At 43.9% G+C, this 18,559-nt stretch overlaps 1 protein-coding gene across 2 annotated transcripts in view; it reads right to left on the reverse strand.

The window, feature by feature from the left end:
- vps53 (VPS53 subunit of GARP complex) overlaps positions 1-18,559 on the reverse strand; it is a 328,676-nt gene that overhangs the window by 300,525 nt on the left and 9,592 nt on the right. For both annotated transcript variants that reach the window (XM_078422197.1, XM_078422198.1), the window contains exons 3-4: positions 15,921-15,970; positions 121-187 (exon numbers count right to left, since the gene is read on the reverse strand). In XM_078422197.1, the coding sequence (XP_078278323.1) occupies positions 121-187; positions 15,921-15,970 (117 nt within the window). The remainder of the gene's footprint in view (positions 1-120; positions 188-15,920; positions 15,971-18,559) is intronic.

The following is an 18,559-nucleotide window of genomic DNA, read 5'->3' on the forward strand; positions in this document are numbered from 1 at the left end:
ATCTTTGGTTTAAACCAGCATCTGCAGTTCCCTCCTATATATTTGTTCAGGTGTGATTGAAGTAGAAAACTGTACACGGTATACAGACAATAAAAGCACAAATAATGTGAGGTTGCCTACCTGTCGGCCATCTTGTCCTACATTGGTTTGCCCTCTTACCACAGTTCGAATGTTATCATCCAACCGTCTGCCAAAACAAAGCACAAGATTTACAATGCATTTTACATCATTACTAGGTGAATGGTTTTGCTTGGCACGACATCCAAGAAGCTGTACAATAAATAGAGCACAATGGCACTTTCCCAAACAAAGTTAAAGGTATTCAAGTATATAAATTCAAATGCGAGTGTTTGTGAATTCTTGAAGTGATCGTGGCTTGAGGACATGGAATCCTTTCTTTTTTTCGGCATTCAGTATCTCTAAGTTACAGATCATTTATCTTCCCCGTTTGAATTGATTGAAAGATACAGCATGGAAACTGGCCCTCCTTCCCACCGATGGTTTACACCAGAAGACGGATGAACAAAGAAATGCCTCAAATTCTTAAAAAGTCTCAGCAGTGGAATTCAGCAGTGTATTCAACTAAATGCGCAGGTGAAATCAGGATATTGGGATAAAGGCTAATTCCTCCCATATGAAGCAATGAAATTGATGGCAACTTGATACCAAAATGCAACACAACCTTACAGGATCTTGGGCTTAATTTCCTGCCAACTCAAAATTCAAATTAGTTATGCCAACAACCCAATACAGTTTTCACATGACTATACTGATGGAACTTCAGACATTCTGAATATTTTTTTATATTCAATTGCAAATAAAAAATTATCTGTTCACGAAATAAGAGTGAAATAAGAGTGTGCAATTCACAAATCTAAGAACTGAGGATTTGTCCGTAAAATGATTTCACAGGGAAGACAACAAACATTTTTAGAAATGTATACTTGATTAAATAGAGCCCAAAAATAACAGGATCTTTGATTAATCCTTGTAGCTTGGAAGCCTCATTGATAGCACTAGCTCTAAAGATAATCCTTGTAATTTGGACCCTTTTGTATGATGGTACAGCTACTGCCTTACAGCACCAGACGTAGCGGTCTGTAGGTTACTTGCCTTCTGTAAAGAAAACGTCCTTAATATGTGTAGGATAGTAATAATGGTCAGCATTGACTCGATGGGTCGAAGGGCTCGTTTCCACATTGTATCTCTAAAGTCTAAAGTAAGATTCTATTTTTTTTAAACACATAATTAACATCCCACAGGTTAAAGAGGGTCACAAGTTTAAGTCATAGTTCAGTCCAAATTTATGAACATAAATAAATGTTCAGCTTTTATTGTGCGCAGAAGCAAATGGTACTGACTGATGGTTCAGCTCACGTGAAGAGACAAGAGGGGCACATAATTTACTTAAAGAAAGTTGCAATACTAGGATAAGATAACAGCACATGCAATATCCATCAGCAGATGTGTACATGGTGACAATATTTTTATTTTTACCTTATACATATCAAAGATCAGCAGTTTCGAGCAGCAGTGGTGCAGCGGTAGAGTTGCTGCCTCTCAGCATCAGAGGCCAGGGTTCGATCCTGACAACAGGTGCTCTCTGTAGGAGTTTATACCTTATCACTGTGACTGCGTAGGTTTCTCCGGGTGTTCTGGTTTCCTTCCACAATCTAAAGACGTACAGGTTTGTAACTTAATTGGCTATTGTTGTGATCGCTGGTCGGCATAGACTCAGTGGGTTAAAGGGCCTGTTTCTGCACTGTATCTCTTAAAATTCTAAAATAAAATCTAATCATTTAGTTTAGTTTAGAGATATAGCATGGAAACAGGACCTTCGGCCCATCAAGTCTGTGCCGACCAGCGATCCCCACACACTAGCGCTATCTTACACACACTGGGAACAATTTACAATCTTACCAAAACCAATGAACCTGCAAACCTGTATGTCTTTGGAGCGTGGGAGGAAACCGGAGTTCCTGGAGAAAATGCACACAGGTCACGGGGAAAACGTACGAACTCTGTACAGACAGCACCTGTAGTCGGGACCAAACCCAACCACCCCCCTAAAAAATTATCTAAAACATTTAAGCAAGGGTAAAATTAGAAATTTGGTAACATCAGTTCAAATCAGGGAAAAGCAATTACAGAAATGATTTTCAATACAGACATCTCACCAGCTGAAATGGAGCACTGAAAAAGCTTAGATTGTGACATAGTAAAAAAATTCAATTAAAAAGCTATTGGGGTGAAGGAGGATTGAGAACATTAAGCTCATAGCCTGAAGGATCCCGACCCAAAATACAGTGCCCTCCATAATAGCTTGAAGGGTCTCGACCCGAAACGTCACCCATTCCTTCTCTCCCGAGGTGCTGCCCGACCTGCTGAGTTACTCCAGCACTTTGTGAATAAAAGACCCATCATTTATTTATTTGCCTCTGTACTCCACAATTTGAGATTTGTAATAGAAAAAAAAATTACATGTGGTTAAAGTGCACATTGTCAGATTTTAATAAAGGTCATTTTTATACATTTTGCTTTCACCATGTAGAAATTCACAGCAATGTGAAGCTAGAGGAAGGAATATAGGTGGAAAGGGAAGCAGGGGGTGTGGAAGGGAAAAAGGAGGAGGGACACAGGAAGAGGGAGAACAAAGATTGTGGAGTTGAGAACCAAATAAATAAATGATGGGTCTTTGTCCCAAACATTATGGAGGGCACTGTATCACCTATCAATAGACAATAGGTGCAGGAGTAGGGCATTCGGCCCTTTGATCCAGCACCGCCATTCAATGTGATCATGGCTGATCATCCACAATCAGTACCCCGTTCCTGCCCTCGCCCCATACCCCCTGACTCCATTATCATTAAGAGCTCTATCTAACTCTCTCTTGAAAGCAGCCAGAGAATTGGCCTCCACTGCCTTCTGAGGCAGAGACTTCCACAGATTTACAACTCTCTGAGTGAAAAAGTTTTTCATCTTCGTTCTAAATGCCTACCCCTTATTCTTAAACTGTGGCCCCTGGTTCTGGACTCCCCCAACAATGGGAACATGTTTCCTGCCTCTAGCATGTCCAATCCCTTAATACCGCGGCACGGTAGCGCAGCGGTAGAGTTGCTGCTTTACAGCGAATGCAGCGCCGGAGACTCAGGTTCGATCCTGACTACGGGTGCTGCACTGTAAGGAGTTTGTACGTTCTCCCCGTGACCTGCATGGGTTTTCTCCGAGATCCTCGGTTTCCTCCCACACTCCAAAGACGTACAGGTATGTAGGTTAATTGGCTGGGTAAATGTTTTTTTTTTAAATTGTCCCTAGTGGGTGTAGGATAGTGTTAATGTGCGGGGATCGCTGGGCGGCACGGACTTGGTGGGCCGAAAAGGCCTGTTTCCGGCTGTATATATATGATATGATATGATAATTTTATATGTTTCAATAAGATCCCCTCTTATCCTTCTAAATTCCAGTGTATACAAGCCCAGTCACTCCAGTCTTTCAACATACGACAATCCCGCCATTCCGGGAATTAACCTGGTGAACCTATCCATGTTACTGTCCCAGAATATCACCTATCCATGTTCTCCAGAGATGCTGCTCGACCAGCACTCTGTGTCCTTTCGTGTAAACGGCAACAGCAGCCCCATGTTTCTCCAAGATGTTCACTATCTCTACTGCAGGAATCATGCTTATAATCCTGGTTTGCAGATATACATTTGTTATTAATTTAGCAATGCAGTCATCAGATTTTGGACCTTTCACAATGAATTTCATATTTAGGATTTCACACGAGATATTTTGACAGAGATTATTATGATTAACTGTTATCTAGATCATTGGAACAAAAGCAGAGCCTGAATTGGTAGTCATGTTACTCTAATCTTGATTACTAGAGGAAACACACCTGGCCACAAGATCTCTGTAACTTTGGCAGTGGCATGAGACCGCCAGACTGTAGCATAGCATTTAACATGCTATGTTATTTAACATGATCTTGAAATACTGTGAATAAGACACAGAGTGCTGGAGTAACAGGGCAGGTCAGGTAGCATCTCTGGAGAACGTGGGCAGGTGACGTTGAGTCAGGACTCTTCTTCAGACTGATTGCAGTGAGGGGGGGGTCAAGTCAACTTTATTTGTCACATACATGTACAAGGTGTGCAGGTAAATGAAAGTGGCAACGCCTGCAGATTGTACTAAAACTACATAACAGAATTTAAAAACATTTAAATCACAAAAAATAAATTAATACAGTAAATTAAATTAGTCCCTGGTGATATGAGAGTTAACAGCCCTGATGGCCTGTGGGAAGAAACTCTGTCTCATCCTCTCTGTTTTCACAGCGTGACAGCGGAGGCGTTTGCCTGACCGTAGCAGCTGGAACAGTCCATTGCTGGGGTGGTAGGGGTCCCCCATAATGTTGCTGGCTCTGGATCTGCACCTCCTGATGTATAGGTCCTGCAGGGGGGGGCGAGTGTAGTTCCCATAGTGCGTTCAGCCGAATGCACTACTCTCCGCAGAGCCTTCCTGTCCTGGGCAGAGCTATTCCCAAACTAGATTGTGATGTTTCCGGAAGAAAGCGGTGGGGCCGGGACAAAGACAGGCAGGTGATAGCTGGATACTGGTGAGATGGGGATGGAGCGGTTAATTGGCAGATTGTTGAACAAAGGCCAAGAGATGAAAAGACAAAAGGTGTGAGATAATGATAGAAGAGACTTGAAACGTGAAGCTAGAGGAAGGAATAGAGGTGGAAAGGGAAGCGGGGGGGTGTGGAAGGGAAAGAGGAGAAGCTGCTTTACCCATAGAGTTGTAAACCTTTGGAATTCTCCACTTAGATGGCAGTAGCAGCGTAGTGGTTGCTTTCATTTTAAGCAGACTGTCAGATTTCTGGGCATTGAACAAATCAAAGGATTTGGGGCAAATGTTGGAAAATGGACCTCGAAGGTGAAAGATCATTCATGGCCTTGAATGAAGGCTTGAAGACTTCTACAAACTAATTCTGCTTCTATTTCTTAGGTTCTTATGTTCTCTCAACATTTAAACAAAGTTATTCCTCTTGCATCTTCTAAATGTGTGATCCCCCTCAATAAATTATCTGCTGATGTGAGCTCAAAGTGCTGGAGTAACTCAGCCGGTCAGGCAGCATCTCTGGCAGACATGGATACGTGACATTTCGGGTCAGGACCCATCTTCGGACCTTCATGTTCGCCACGGATGCTGCCTGACCAGTTACTCCAGTACTTGGTGGGTTTTTTGTAAACCAGCATCTGCAGTTCCTCGTGTCTGTTAACATGAACCACTGTGCCATCCATTCCAGTCATGATCCATCAAATATCCTCTCAACCTTTTTTGCCTCAAGTGAACAATTCCACCAGCATCTCAGTCTGAGATGACAGATTTAAGATGATAGATCTTAACCTGTGTCTTCTTCGCAGTCCATTATTTTCCTTGCCTTTTACCACACTTCCAAGGTTTGTGTCATCCTCAAAAACAATAACCTCACTGAGGTGAATAAGGCTTTCATAAGTTCATAAGTGATATGAATGGTATGTTAGCATTCATAGCAAGAGGATTTGAGTATAGGAGCAGGGAGGTTCTGCTGCAGTTGTACAGGGCCTTGGTGAGATCGCATCTGGAGTATTGTGTACAGTTTTGGTCTCCTAATCTGAGGAAAGACATTCTAGCCTTAGAGGGGGTACAGAGAAGGTTCACCAGATTGATCCCTGGGATGGCAGGACTTTCATATGAAGACTGGATAGACTAGGCTTATACTCACTGGAATTTAGAAGACTGAGGGGGGATCTTATAGAAACATATAAAATTCTTAAGGAGAGGCTAGATGCGGGAAGATTGTTCCCGATGTTGGGGAAGTCCAGAACCAGGGGTCACAGCTTAAGGATAAGGGGGAAGTCTTTTAGGACCGAGATGAGAAAACATTTCTTCACACAGAGAGTGGTGAGTCTGTGGAATTCTCTGCCACAGAAGGTAGTTGAGGCCAGTTCATTGGCTATATTTAAGAGGGAGTTAGATGTGGCCCTTGTGGCTAAAGGGATCAGGGGGTATGGAGAGAAGGCAGGTACAGGTTACTGAGCTGGATGATCAGCCATGATCATATTGAATGGCGGTGCAGGCTCAAAGGGCCGAATGGCCTACTCCTGCACCTATTTTCTATGTTTCTATGAACAGAATTAGGCCATTTGGTCCATTCTGCCATTCAATCATAGCTGAACTATCTTTCCCTCTCAACCCCATCTCCCGCCTTCTCCCCATAACCTGCCCCCCCCCCCCCCCCCCCCCCCCCGTACGATTCAAGAATCTTTTAGAAAATCTGGGTAATTGTGACACAGCAAAATCCATTAAAAAATCTCATATACTCTACTGACATTAAAAGGTAGCCTTACAAATAAACTCGGTCAGTGTCAAATGTGGCAGAGGCATGTATTATACGCAAAACCAAACATAGATAGTGCAAATGAGACTTACAAAAATATAAAACACTCACATGACACTATAATATTTTGTGTGTGCTATGTATGATTTTGCATATAATACATGCCTCTGCCATATTTGACATGTATGTGCATATGCATATATACACACACACACACATATATATATATTCCTTCACTCGTCCCACACCGGGAAAATTTACAGTGTAAAAGCAGCAAAGTGGATAGCAAGAGATCATTCATTATAAATAAAAGTAAGACAAGGATAAATTGTCATCAGTTTTCTGTATGTTCTTAGCTGTTATTGTTGACTCGTCTGCTGGGAGCAGTGCTGGTTGTGCAGTCTCACAGCAGCGGGAAGGAAAGACCTCCTATATCTCTCCTTCACGCACTTGGGGTGAAGGAGTCTGTCACTGAAGGAGCTACTCAGTGCAGTGACAGTGTCCTGCATGGGGTGGGAGTCGTTGTCCAGCAGCGATGTTAACGTTGCCAGCGCTGTCGTCGCAGCTGCGGCTTGCCTGCAGTCCGTCTGTCTTTTGTGTTTTTTGTTGTTTTTGTCTGAATTGTAGTTTTATTATGATGTAGTGTTGTATGTTATGTTTTGGGGGGGGGGGGGGTGGGAGGGAACGGGAACTGTAACATTATCTCTCCCGAACGGAGACGCGACCTTTGTTCTGTGTCGTGTCTCCGTTCCCGTTGCGGTCTACCACCGGCCATGCACCTGGGACCACCTGGGACCACCTGGGACTCTGGTTCGCAGAGCCCACGGCCCGGACTCACCACCTGCAGCGCTGGCTGCCTGCGGATGCTGCGGGAACGGCTGCGACTCGTCTCCGGAGGCTCCGGCGCGGGCCGCGTGGACGTCGGAAGCCCGCAGGCCCCTGGATGGGGGCCGACATCGGGAGCTCCGGCAGCGGCAGAGGCAGTGTGTTCGCCCGCACCGAATCGCGGGGCTTGGGTCGGCCCGCCGCGGACCTTTCACCATCCGGCTATTGACTATTGATCCTCCTCTCTCCCACTACCTGCACTGAGTCGAGGGGACAACCCAGGACTGAGCTGGCCTTCCTGACCAGCTTGTCGAGTTTCTTCCCTTCCGCTGCTGAGATGCTGCTGCTCCAGCAGACCACTCCGTAGAAAATGGCTGATGCAACCACCATGTTGTAGAAGGTCCTTAGGAGTGCCCCCTGCACTCCAAAGGACCTGAGTTTCCTTAGCAGATAAAGTCTGCTCTGGCCCTTTCTGTATAGCACATCGGTGTTTTCAGTCCAGTCCAATTTATTGTTGAGGTAGACACCCAGGTACTTATAAGAATCCACCCTCTCGATGCACACAAAAGCTTTCTAGCCTGATGATATTTATCATTTCTTCTGTAAAATTATAATTGGGATGTTGTTCCTCAGATAAGTGCTAATCAGACACTGGAATTACCAAGAGAGTTGCTTCTCATCCAAAGCACCTGCTCTCTGGTTACAGGAGATAGCTAAGCCTTGGTGGCCAGGTGTCTAGAAGGGAAGAGTAAGTGCCTAATGCAAATGCTTCATTCCCACCACACATAGTTTGAATAGTTATACTGCTCCATGGGCCCCCCAATGTAAACACTCGAGAGATTGTGTCTATCCTTCTGCAAGGGAATATGGCGTTTATACCCACTGCCTTATTTTTTTCATCAAAATAAATAATTTCTGATGGAAAGGGTACAGATTCTTCCCCGAGTTTAGTTTACTTTAGTTTAGAGATACAGTGTGGAAACAGGCCCTTCGGCCCACCAGGTCCGCGCCGACCAGCGATCCCCGTACACTGGCACTATCCCACATACACGAGGGACAATTTACAATTTTTACCAAGCCAATTAACCTACAATCCCGCAAGTCTTTGGAGTGTGGGAGGAAACCAGAGCACCCAGAGAAAACCCACATAGGTCACAGGGAGAACATACAAACACCATACAGACTGCACCCTGCGCTCGGTCCGCATTAACGCAACTGATCTCCCGGTGGCCCAGCACTTTAACTCCCCCTCCCATTCCCAGTCTGACCTCTCTGTCATGGGCCTCCTCCAGTGCCATAGTGAGGCCCGCCGGAAATTGGAGGAGCAGCACCTCATATTTCGCCTAGGCAGTTTGCGGCCCGGTGGTATGAACGTCGACTTCTCCAACTTCAGATAGCTCCTCTGTCCCTCCCTTCCCCTCCTCCTTCCCAGATCTCCCTCTATCTTCTTGTCTCCACCTATATCCTTCCTTTGTCCCACCCCCGACATCAGTCTGAAGAAGGGTCTTGACCCGAAACGTCACCCATTCCTTCTCTCCCGAGATGCTGCCTGACCTGCTGAGTTACTCCAGCATTTTGTGAATAAAAAGAGGTTTGTATGTTAATTGGCTTCGGTAAAATTGTATATTGTCCCTAGTGTGCGTGGGGATCGCTGGTCGACCCTGGATTCAGTGGGCCCAAAGGCCTGTTTCTGTGTTGTATCTCTAAACTGTACTAAACTTAAGAGACGAGGCACAGGCACTCACTGTGTAATATAGAAAGTAAATCTGTCACCACCTCTGAACACTGAGACAATGTCAACACAAGCAATTCTGACTGATCGATACATGTCTGCAAGACTTCCAGTGTGAACTAATTCATTACCTCTTGTCAATGCCTTTCAAATCTTCTCCCATCAATTCAAATAACCAGACTATTGTACACACTGCAAACCACTTGTGATCTTTGACTCACTTTGATCTCTTTGCATCGACTAATTAAGTGATGCAAACACCTCTCACATTTCTCCACCAGTCAATCGCCGTTTGATCGCTTTAGTTACCACTTCATATTTTTAACCCATTTATTTGACTGCCAGAGTTATTTGTTTGGGGGTTTTTTTACACACACATACACTAATTGCAGTATATGCTAAAAATAAGATCAAAGTAACAATTTTACAGAATCTATATTTTTAAATGTTATGCACGATTTATTTAGACTTTCCTTGATTTAGTTTAGAGATACAGCATGGCAATAGGCACTTTGACCAACCGTGTCCGTACCAACCAGCGATCACCCTCTACACTCGCACTACCCTTCACAATAGGGACAATTTACAATTTACAGAAGCCAATTAACGATCAGACCTGTACATCTTTGGAGTGTGGGAGAAAAACGAAGAAAAAAGCACCTCGTCACAGGGAGAACGTACAAACTCCGTACAGGTATTGACTGGGTAAATGTGAAAAATTGTCCCTAGTGTGTGTAGGATAGTGTTGATGTGCGGGGATCGCTGGGCGGCGCGGACTTGGTGGGCCGAAAAGGCCTGTTTCCGCGCTGTATTTGAAATATGAAAATATAATAAATATGAACCCAAGTCTCTGGCGCCGTGAGGCAGAAACTTTACCGCTGCACCACTGTGCATTTCATGCTGTAAAATTCTCAAAATTAAGTATATAATGCTTAAGTATGTTTAATATAACATAACGTTCTTCTGCAAGATGGGTTAAAGATCCGGAGAAAAGTAAAAAGGTCTCAGTGAGAACGTACAAACTCCGTACCGACAACACCCATAGACAGATTGAACCTTGGTCTCTGGCGCTGTAAGGCAGCAACTCTACCGCTGTGCCACCTTTTGATTAATGTTTCCCAGGCCATAATTACTTAATTTAAAGAATCTTACTGAAGCTGTTTAATGGCAAATACTCCTTTCAGTTCATGCTACATGCATATATTATATAATTATTTCACAAAATCCTTGTCTGCTGACTTTTTTTTGTAGCAAAACTAGATTTTCTTCCTCATCACAATAAATGTACTTGACCTCTTTTTTTTTTGTCTTTTATAGTTACATTACTTCAAGTAAAATGATATTTCTTCTCGACCTAATCTGCCAGCACTGCACAAATGCTCCTAGCTTATAACTGAGCACTTCAAACAGATACAAGAGGAACTGACAGCTGTTAAAATGTTGCTAAATAATAAAGAGCAGAGTCTTGGAATGCAGTAGCTCAAGAATTTACCAAACATAATTATATTGCCTTGAACCTGGTATTTAGAAGTATCGTATTAACTTCAATTTTGTAACGAGACCAAGTTTCAAATGTGTTGATACATTATTTATAAATCTGACATCTTCTAAGCTACGCCCTGAATGTTTGTTTTGTAAAAGACCCGATTCATTTAGTGCTTTATGAAGTCGTTCAAACCGTTCTACCCACAAGGTACTTTAATGTATGGATTGTTGTGTAGAGTGCACACAGCAAGGTTACACAAACAACTGTTTATACAACTAGAAATTGCGGCTTGGTAATTGAACGTCGTGTAAAATTAACCCAAGACAAGAACACAGTAGACTATTCATGGGTTGCTTTAACACATTTACTATTTTCTGTGAACAGCAGCAGGCCACAAAATGCAGCTGAGAACACTGTAGCCATCTGTAGTAACAAACAGAGCCCTTTACAATTACTATGAATATGACACACTCTACTGGGCAGCTCTGTCACCTACAATGCTTCACCCTGGCAACCTTGCAACTTATTCATGCTCCAAGCTATCAGAAGTAATGGAGACATGTTGGCCAAATACTGGCACATAATTAATAGTTTTTAGATTTCCAAGAGTCAAGAGTGTTTTATTGTCATGTGTCCCAGGCCCTTCGGCCCACCGAGTCCGCGCCAACCAACAATTCCCGTACACCAGCACTATCCTACACACATGGGGCAATATGCAGAAGCCAATTAACCTACAAACCCGCACGTCTTTGGAATGTGGGAGGAAACCGGAGGAAATTCAAAAGGTCACAGGGAGAACGTACAAACTCCATACCTACAGCACCCGTCGGCAGATTGAACCCTAGTCTCTGGCGCTGTAAGGTAGGAGCAACTCTACCGCTGTGCCACCCGTCTTTAATTAATGTTTCCCAGACCATAATTACTTAATTTAAAGAATCTTATTGAAGTTGTTTAATGGCAAATACTCCTTTCAGTACAGAGTGAATAAATGAATGTTTTTTTAATCTTTTGGAGAACAGTGGGTCAAATGCTCTTGCACTTTCAGCATGGAAATATTCTTATAATCATTGTTACGGCAGTTTTAAATGACCTGAAGGTATGAATCAACAGATTCCCCTGAGTTCAACCAGAAGCATCTAAAGTCATTGTCATTCTGATTCCTACATCCCTTCCACTTGGGATGTCTGCTGTAGTGCTGTACAAACTCTGCCTTCAATGATTAACATGTTCTCAAAGGGATAACAAGTTACCTCCAACACTCACTCCCTAAATTAGGTTCAAGGCTGTCAGAGGAGAAAGGGTGGTGAAGGCAGCTTTTGGCACACTGGCCATTATCACTCCGGAAATAGAGCACAGAAGTTGGCGATCGTTTCACCGAATACCTTCGCTCAGTCCGCCTGGACCTACCTGATCTCCCGGTTGCCAAACACTTTAATTCCCCCTCCCATTCCCACACTGACCTTTCTATCTTAGGCCTCCTCCATTGTCAGAGTGAGGCTAAATGCAAATTGGAGGAACAGCATCTCATATTTTGCTTGGGCAGCTAACAGCCCAGTGATATGAATATTGATTTCTCTAACTTCAAGTAACCCTGGCATTCCCTCCCTCTCCATCCCTCCCCCACCCAAGTCGCACTAGCTTCTCATTCTCACCTCACAGACAGCTAACAATGGCCTGTCTCCGTTATCATCGTTAATTTTTTGCATACCTTTCATTCATTTGTTCTACATCTCCCTTCTTCACTGTCTATATCTCTCGTTTTTCTTTCCACCGACTCCAGTCACCGACCCAAAACATCTCCCATTCCTTCTCTCCAGAGATGCTGCCTGTCCCGCTGAATTATTCCCGCATTTTGTGTCTCTTGAAGTTGGGACGTTATGTTATGACGTTGGCGACGTTGGAGAGGCTGCACTTGGAGTATGGTGTTCAGTTTTGCTCACCCTGTTGTAGGAAAGATGCCATTAAGCTCGAAAGGGTGCAGGGATGATTTGCATGGATGCCAGGATTCGAGGGCCTGATTTGCAAGGATGTTTAGGTTTATTATCATCACATATACTGAGGTACAGTGAAAGGCTTTGTTTTGCATGCTATGCAATCAGATCAGATCATATGTATAAATGCAATTAAATCAAATTCAAATACAATAGCTGGAGCAAAGTGGATATTACAGAGTGCAGAATACATTGCCAGGACTCGAGGGCCTGTGCTATAGTAAAAGATTGTACAGGCTAGGACTGTATTCCTTTAAGTGCAGGAGGCTGGAGTGATTTTATAGAGGTGTGTAAAATCATGAGGGGAATAGGAAGGGTGAGTGCACAGAGTATTCTTCCCCAGAGTGGGGAATCAAGAATCAGAGGCCATAGGTTTAGGATGCGAGGAGGAAGATTTAATGGGAACCCATGGGGCAACTTTTTCCACACAGAGAATGATGGATAGATGGGACAAGCTGTAAAATGAAGACACAAGGAACTGCAGATGCTGGTTTACAAATATAGACACAAAGTAACTCAGCAGGTCAGGAGCATCTGTAGAGAATACGGACAGGCCAGGTTTCCGGTAGAGGGAAGGGGAAATTTACTACAATCAGTCTGAAGAAGGGTCCCAACCCAAAACAATGCCTATCCATGTTTTCCAGAGATGCCGCCTGACAAACTGTAAGACGAAGACAAACGGTAAGGCAAGTATAATAACATTCAAAAGACATTTAGACTACATAGAGAGGACATGTTTAGAGGGATATGGGAAAAATGTGGGGAAATGGGACTAGTTTAGATGGGGTATCGGGTCACCATACATGATTTGGGCCAAAGGGCTTGTTTCTATGCTGTAATGTTCTATGACTACAAAACTAGAAAAAGAAGGCCAGTTAAGAGAGCATTGGGTGTCTAGAAATGACAAAAATATGGAAGTGGGTTTCAGCAGGTGACAGGTATCAAGACAGAGTGTTAAGGGAATTAAATTAGCGGGGTTTTCTTAATAGACATTATACAATGTCAAAAAATCAATTCAAGATCAAATAAGACAGCCGAAGGCAACTGTCAGGAATGTAAATGGAATTATTGTTCAGTCCAAAGCTGTTTAAACATAGTCTTCCCATTGTTTAACTAGAACCAGTTATGATTCACCAGGTCTAGATGTCCTGACAAGCTGTCTCAATGCATGGGGTAAATCGCAGGGTGACTAGAGGTGCTGTAGAGGCGAGGTGACGGGTTTCACAAATACACGTGTGGAACCCAACCCCAAACCCCCCATGTCTGCACGTTGACACCGAGAAAAACTATGCAAACAAAGAAGGAAACAGAAAAATAACCAAAGTCTGAGCAAACTTAGACGATGGGCTGATGTCAAAGCAGAACCTAACCTTGACAGGGGCGGCATGGTGGTGCAGCAGCAGAGTTGCTGCCTTACAGCGCTGGCAGTGCCAGAGACGTGGGCTCAATGCCACCTATGGGCGCTGTCAGTACGGAGTTTGCACCTTCTCCCCGTGACCTGCGTGGGTTTTCTCTGAGATCTTCAGTTTCCTCCCACACCAAAGACGTACAGGTTTGTAGGTTAATTAGCTTGGTATAAGTGAAAATTGTTCCTAGTGGGAGTAGATAGTCTTAATGTGCGGGGATCGCTGGTCGGTGCGGTTCCGGTGGGCTGAAGGGCCTGTTTCCGCGCAATATCCCTAAACTAAACTAAAACTGAACACCATGCATCAACATAAAATGAGCATCTGTATCATTTCCCATCAAAATTTGTAAATGCATTCTTCTATCAATAATGGCGATATGCTTTAGAAACAAGGAACGGCATATGCTGGTTTACAAAACAAAAAGTCAGTATCCATCGTTAAATTAGAGATGTCTGAAGAAGGGTCCCGCCCAAAACATCACCTATTCATGTTCTCCAGGGATGCTGCCTGACCCACTGAGTTACTCAAGTACTTTGTATGGTGATATACTTTACAAGTTCTGTAGTTCCTAAATCTACAATCATTGTGAGATAACTCCGGTGGCTGCCACTGATGCTACTTCCCAAAAACTTCAATTTAATTATAAATAATAGCAAGTTTAAATTGTGAAATAATTGTATGGAAATGTATACAAGTGTCAAAAACAGCAAGCTTTTGTCTTCTAAATTTATGTCGGAAATAAATTACTCAGGATTCGAGGGTCCGAGCTATAGGGAGAGGTTACATGCAGCTACAGATTTCACATTTAAAGAAGCAGAATATCCCAAGGCAGCACAAGGATGTGTAATGACTATTTGGCTCCAGCCTCACGTTGTTACGTTGGAAAGGATGCGGAAAACATTTACGAGGATGTTGCCAGGACTCAAGGACCTGAGCTGTAGGGAGAGGTTGAGCAGACTAGGATTTTATCCCTTGGAGCGCAGGAGGATGACGGATCATCTTAAGAGGTATTCAAGATCATGAGGGGAATGGATAGGGTGAATGCACAGTCTTTTACCCAGAGTAGGGGAATCGAGAACCAGAGGACATAGGTTTAAGGTGAGGAGGGGGTGGGGAGGGGGGGGGAGAGATTTAATTGGAACCTGAGGGGCAATGCTTTCCCCGTAATGTGGTGGGTATATGAAACGATCTGCCAGGGGATGTAGTTGAGGCAGGTACTATCAGCGCACTCTCGTAACTTTGTCCGGGTTAAAGGAGGTGCCAGACCACCAGAAGCCGGAAAATGGGTGGTGGTACCTGTAACTTGCATTTTTGTATTGCCGTCAATGTAGAAAAGCCTACCAAGCGCTTCATAAAAATATTAAATAATGAACTACAAAGGGAATATTGAGGAATAAAAGTTTTAAAGAGGAGCGGAAGCTCGAGGGCTTTAAATAAAAACTAGACCAAGTGGACCCGTTAGGCCCAAACCTTGCCTGCATTGGTGCAACACCCTCTCCTCCCCCCTCCCCACCCTCTCCCCCTCCCCACCCTCTCCCCCTCCCCTCTCCCCTTCCCCCCTCCTCCAACCCTCCCCTCCCCTCCCCCCTCCCTCCACCCTCCTCCCTCCCTCCTTCCCCCTCCCTCCACGCCCTCTCCCCTTCCCCCCACTCCATCTCCCTCAACCCCCTTTATCCTCCCTCCCTCCCTCCACGCCCCCTCTCCCTCCCCTCCCCCTCCTCCCCTTCCGCTCCTCCCCAGTCCATCTCCCTCAACCCCCCTTATCCTCCCTCCCTCCCTCCCCTCTCCATCCCTAGGAGATAGATTTAAACTTTAAAATGTGAATAATAAAAATATAACACCGATTTCAATGAAACCTTCCATTAGCACAAACAAACAAACGAGAGTTTTAGTATATAGAAGATGTAAGTGCATGGAACCACAGCCTCAGAAGGCATACACCTTTACCATATACATTTACATCAGGACCTGCTCGAAGGTAAATGCATCACACAGAATTGAAGTGAAGGGATTTTTGTCATATATGTCTATATTTGATTCTACACCATTGAAACACATTGGAAGTAAATAAGTATTAACAGTTGAAGTCACTCACCTTATTTTTAGTCTTATTTTGGATACAACTTCATCAATGTTGGCCAAAGACTAAGGGAGAGAGGAAGGATAATGAGAACGTTAATCTGTGAAAGGCCACAGCAAGGAAAACAGTGACTCCTAGTGGAGCAGAACAAAGTTAATTTTTCAAGCAGGTTCAAGCAATTCATTCAACAATGGTCTCATTTATTTGGTAACTTAGTTGAGACATACAGCATGGAAACAGGCCCTTCGGCCCACCGAGCTTCAATCACCCGTCAACACGTGTTCTATATTAGCCCACTGCCTACACACACACTTTAGAGACAATTTTACGGAAGTCAATCAACCTGCAAAGCCGCACGTCTTTGGGATGCGGGATGAAACCGCAGCACCCAGAGGAAACCCACGCGGTCACAGGGAGAACGTACAAACTCCAGACAGACAGCGTGCGAGGTCAGGGGCGAACCTGGGTTTCAGACGCTGAGAGGCAGAAGCTCTACCAGCTGTGTCACTGAGTCGCCTCAGTTAACGCCTTTGGGCACTTATTCACAAAATGCTGGAGTAACTCAGCAGGTCAGGCAGCATCTCAGGAGAGAAGGAATGGGTGACGTTTCGGGTCGAGACCCTTCTTCAGACTCGACCCGAAACGTCACCCATTCCTTCTCTCCTGAGAAGCTGCCTGACCTGCTGAGTTACTCCAGCATTTTGTGAATAAATACCTTCGATTTGTACCAGCATCTGCAGTTATTTTATAACGCCTTTTGGGCATTTAATCAGAAAAATTATTAACTGAGCCTTTTAAAATGTATTTCAACATCTATCCAATTTTCACACCAATACAGAGAAGATTACTGGAACATAGCGCAAGAAACGTAAACTTAGTAAGCAAAAACAATCTCCGAATCATGAAATGGTAATAACACAACAGAACGATAACCAAGTTCTTCAGATTCAATCCTGGCTAAGTTCTAGGTTTTCCTTGCAAGTAACTGAATAGGCAGTCTCCCCATTGCATAAACAACACCGTGGGTATGAAGCAAGAAGCAACTCCAGTTCTTTCATTCAGGTGAAAAAGAAGAGACCTCTTGAGGAGATGGTCACTTCACGCCTTCAATATTAATTTGGATTTTTCCCTTCACCTTCATAGCATTGGCGTAAAACCAAAGCCAATTCAAACTAATAAGTTCATAAGGAATGAATGAATGAATGAATGAATGAATGAATGAATGAATGAATGAATGAATGAATAAGTTTATTGGTCATGTATGTGCATATACAAGGAATGTGCCTTGGCGCTCCGCTCACAAATGACAACACAAACATACAGTTAACAAATAAGAATAAAGCATAAGCACATCAAAATAATATGGATACAACATTACGGTCTAAACATGAGGGTGAAAATAAACCAGGGCAAAAAAGAGACTACAGGCTTTGGTTATTGTGTAGAACTATCACTCATGGAAAAAAGATGTTTTTATGTCTGGCTGTGGCTGCTTTGACAGATGCAGAATTAGGCCATTCACCCCATCAAGTCTACTCTGCCATTCAATCATGGCTGATCTATCATTCCCCCTCAACCCCATTTTCCTGCATTCTTTCCGTATCCCCCCCTGACACTCTTACTAATCAAGAATCTGTCAAATTCCACTAGGAAAAATATCCATTGACTTCCCCTCCACTGCGATCTGTGGCAATAAATTCCACACATTGACTACCCTCCGATTATAGAAATTCCTCATCTCCTTACTAAAGGTACGTCCTTTTATTCTGTGGCTCTGGCCTCGGGTCCTTGACTCTCCCTCCAGTGGACAAATCCTCTCCACATTCACTCTATCCTGGCCTTTCCCTATTCAGTAAGTTTCAATCAGGTTTCCCCTCATCATTTTAAGCTCCAACGAGTACAGGCCCAGTGCCATCAAATGCTCATCATATGTTAACCCCCTCGTTCCTGGGATAATTCTCGTAAACCTCTGGACCCTCTCCAACGCCAGCACATCCTTCCTCAGATATGCGGCCAATCTCCTCCAGAAAGGCTCCTTTTATTTTACTTCTTTCTCTTGCCTAGCTGGTTTATCAATTGGGTGATAAAGGTGGCTTTTGGTACATTGACCTTCTTCAGTCAAGGTCTTGAATGTCGAAAGTGGGACGTTATGTTACAGTTCTACAAGACGTTGGTGAGGCCGCATTTGGAGTATTGTGTTTAGTTTTGGTCACCCTGCTATAGGAATGGTATCACAAAGTGCTGGAGTAACTCAGTGGGTCAGGCAGCATCTCAGGAGAGAAGGAACGGGTGACGTTTTGGGTCGAAACCCTTCTTCAGATGCTGACTGACCCGCTGAGTTACTCCAGCATTTTGAGATACCTTCGATTTGTACCAGCATCTGTAGTTATTTTCCTACTATAGGAATTATGCCATTAAGCTAGAAAGAGTACAGAGAAGATTTACAAAGATATTGTTTGGACCTGTGAGCCTGAGCTTTCGGGAAAGGTTGGGCAGGCTACAACATTATTCCTTGGTGTGCAGGAGGCTGAGGGGTGATCTTATAGAGGGGTAGAAAATCATGAGGGGAAATAAATAGGGTGAAGGCACAGTCTTTTTCCAAGGCTCGGCGAATCAAGAACTAGACGGCATAGGTTTGTGAGAGGGGAAAGATT

This window comes from Rhinoraja longicauda, chromosome 26, assembly GCF_053455715.1.
Source record: "Rhinoraja longicauda isolate Sanriku21f chromosome 26, sRhiLon1.1, whole genome shotgun sequence".
NCBI lineage: Eukaryota > Metazoa > Chordata > Chondrichthyes > Rajiformes > Arhynchobatidae > Rhinoraja > Rhinoraja longicauda.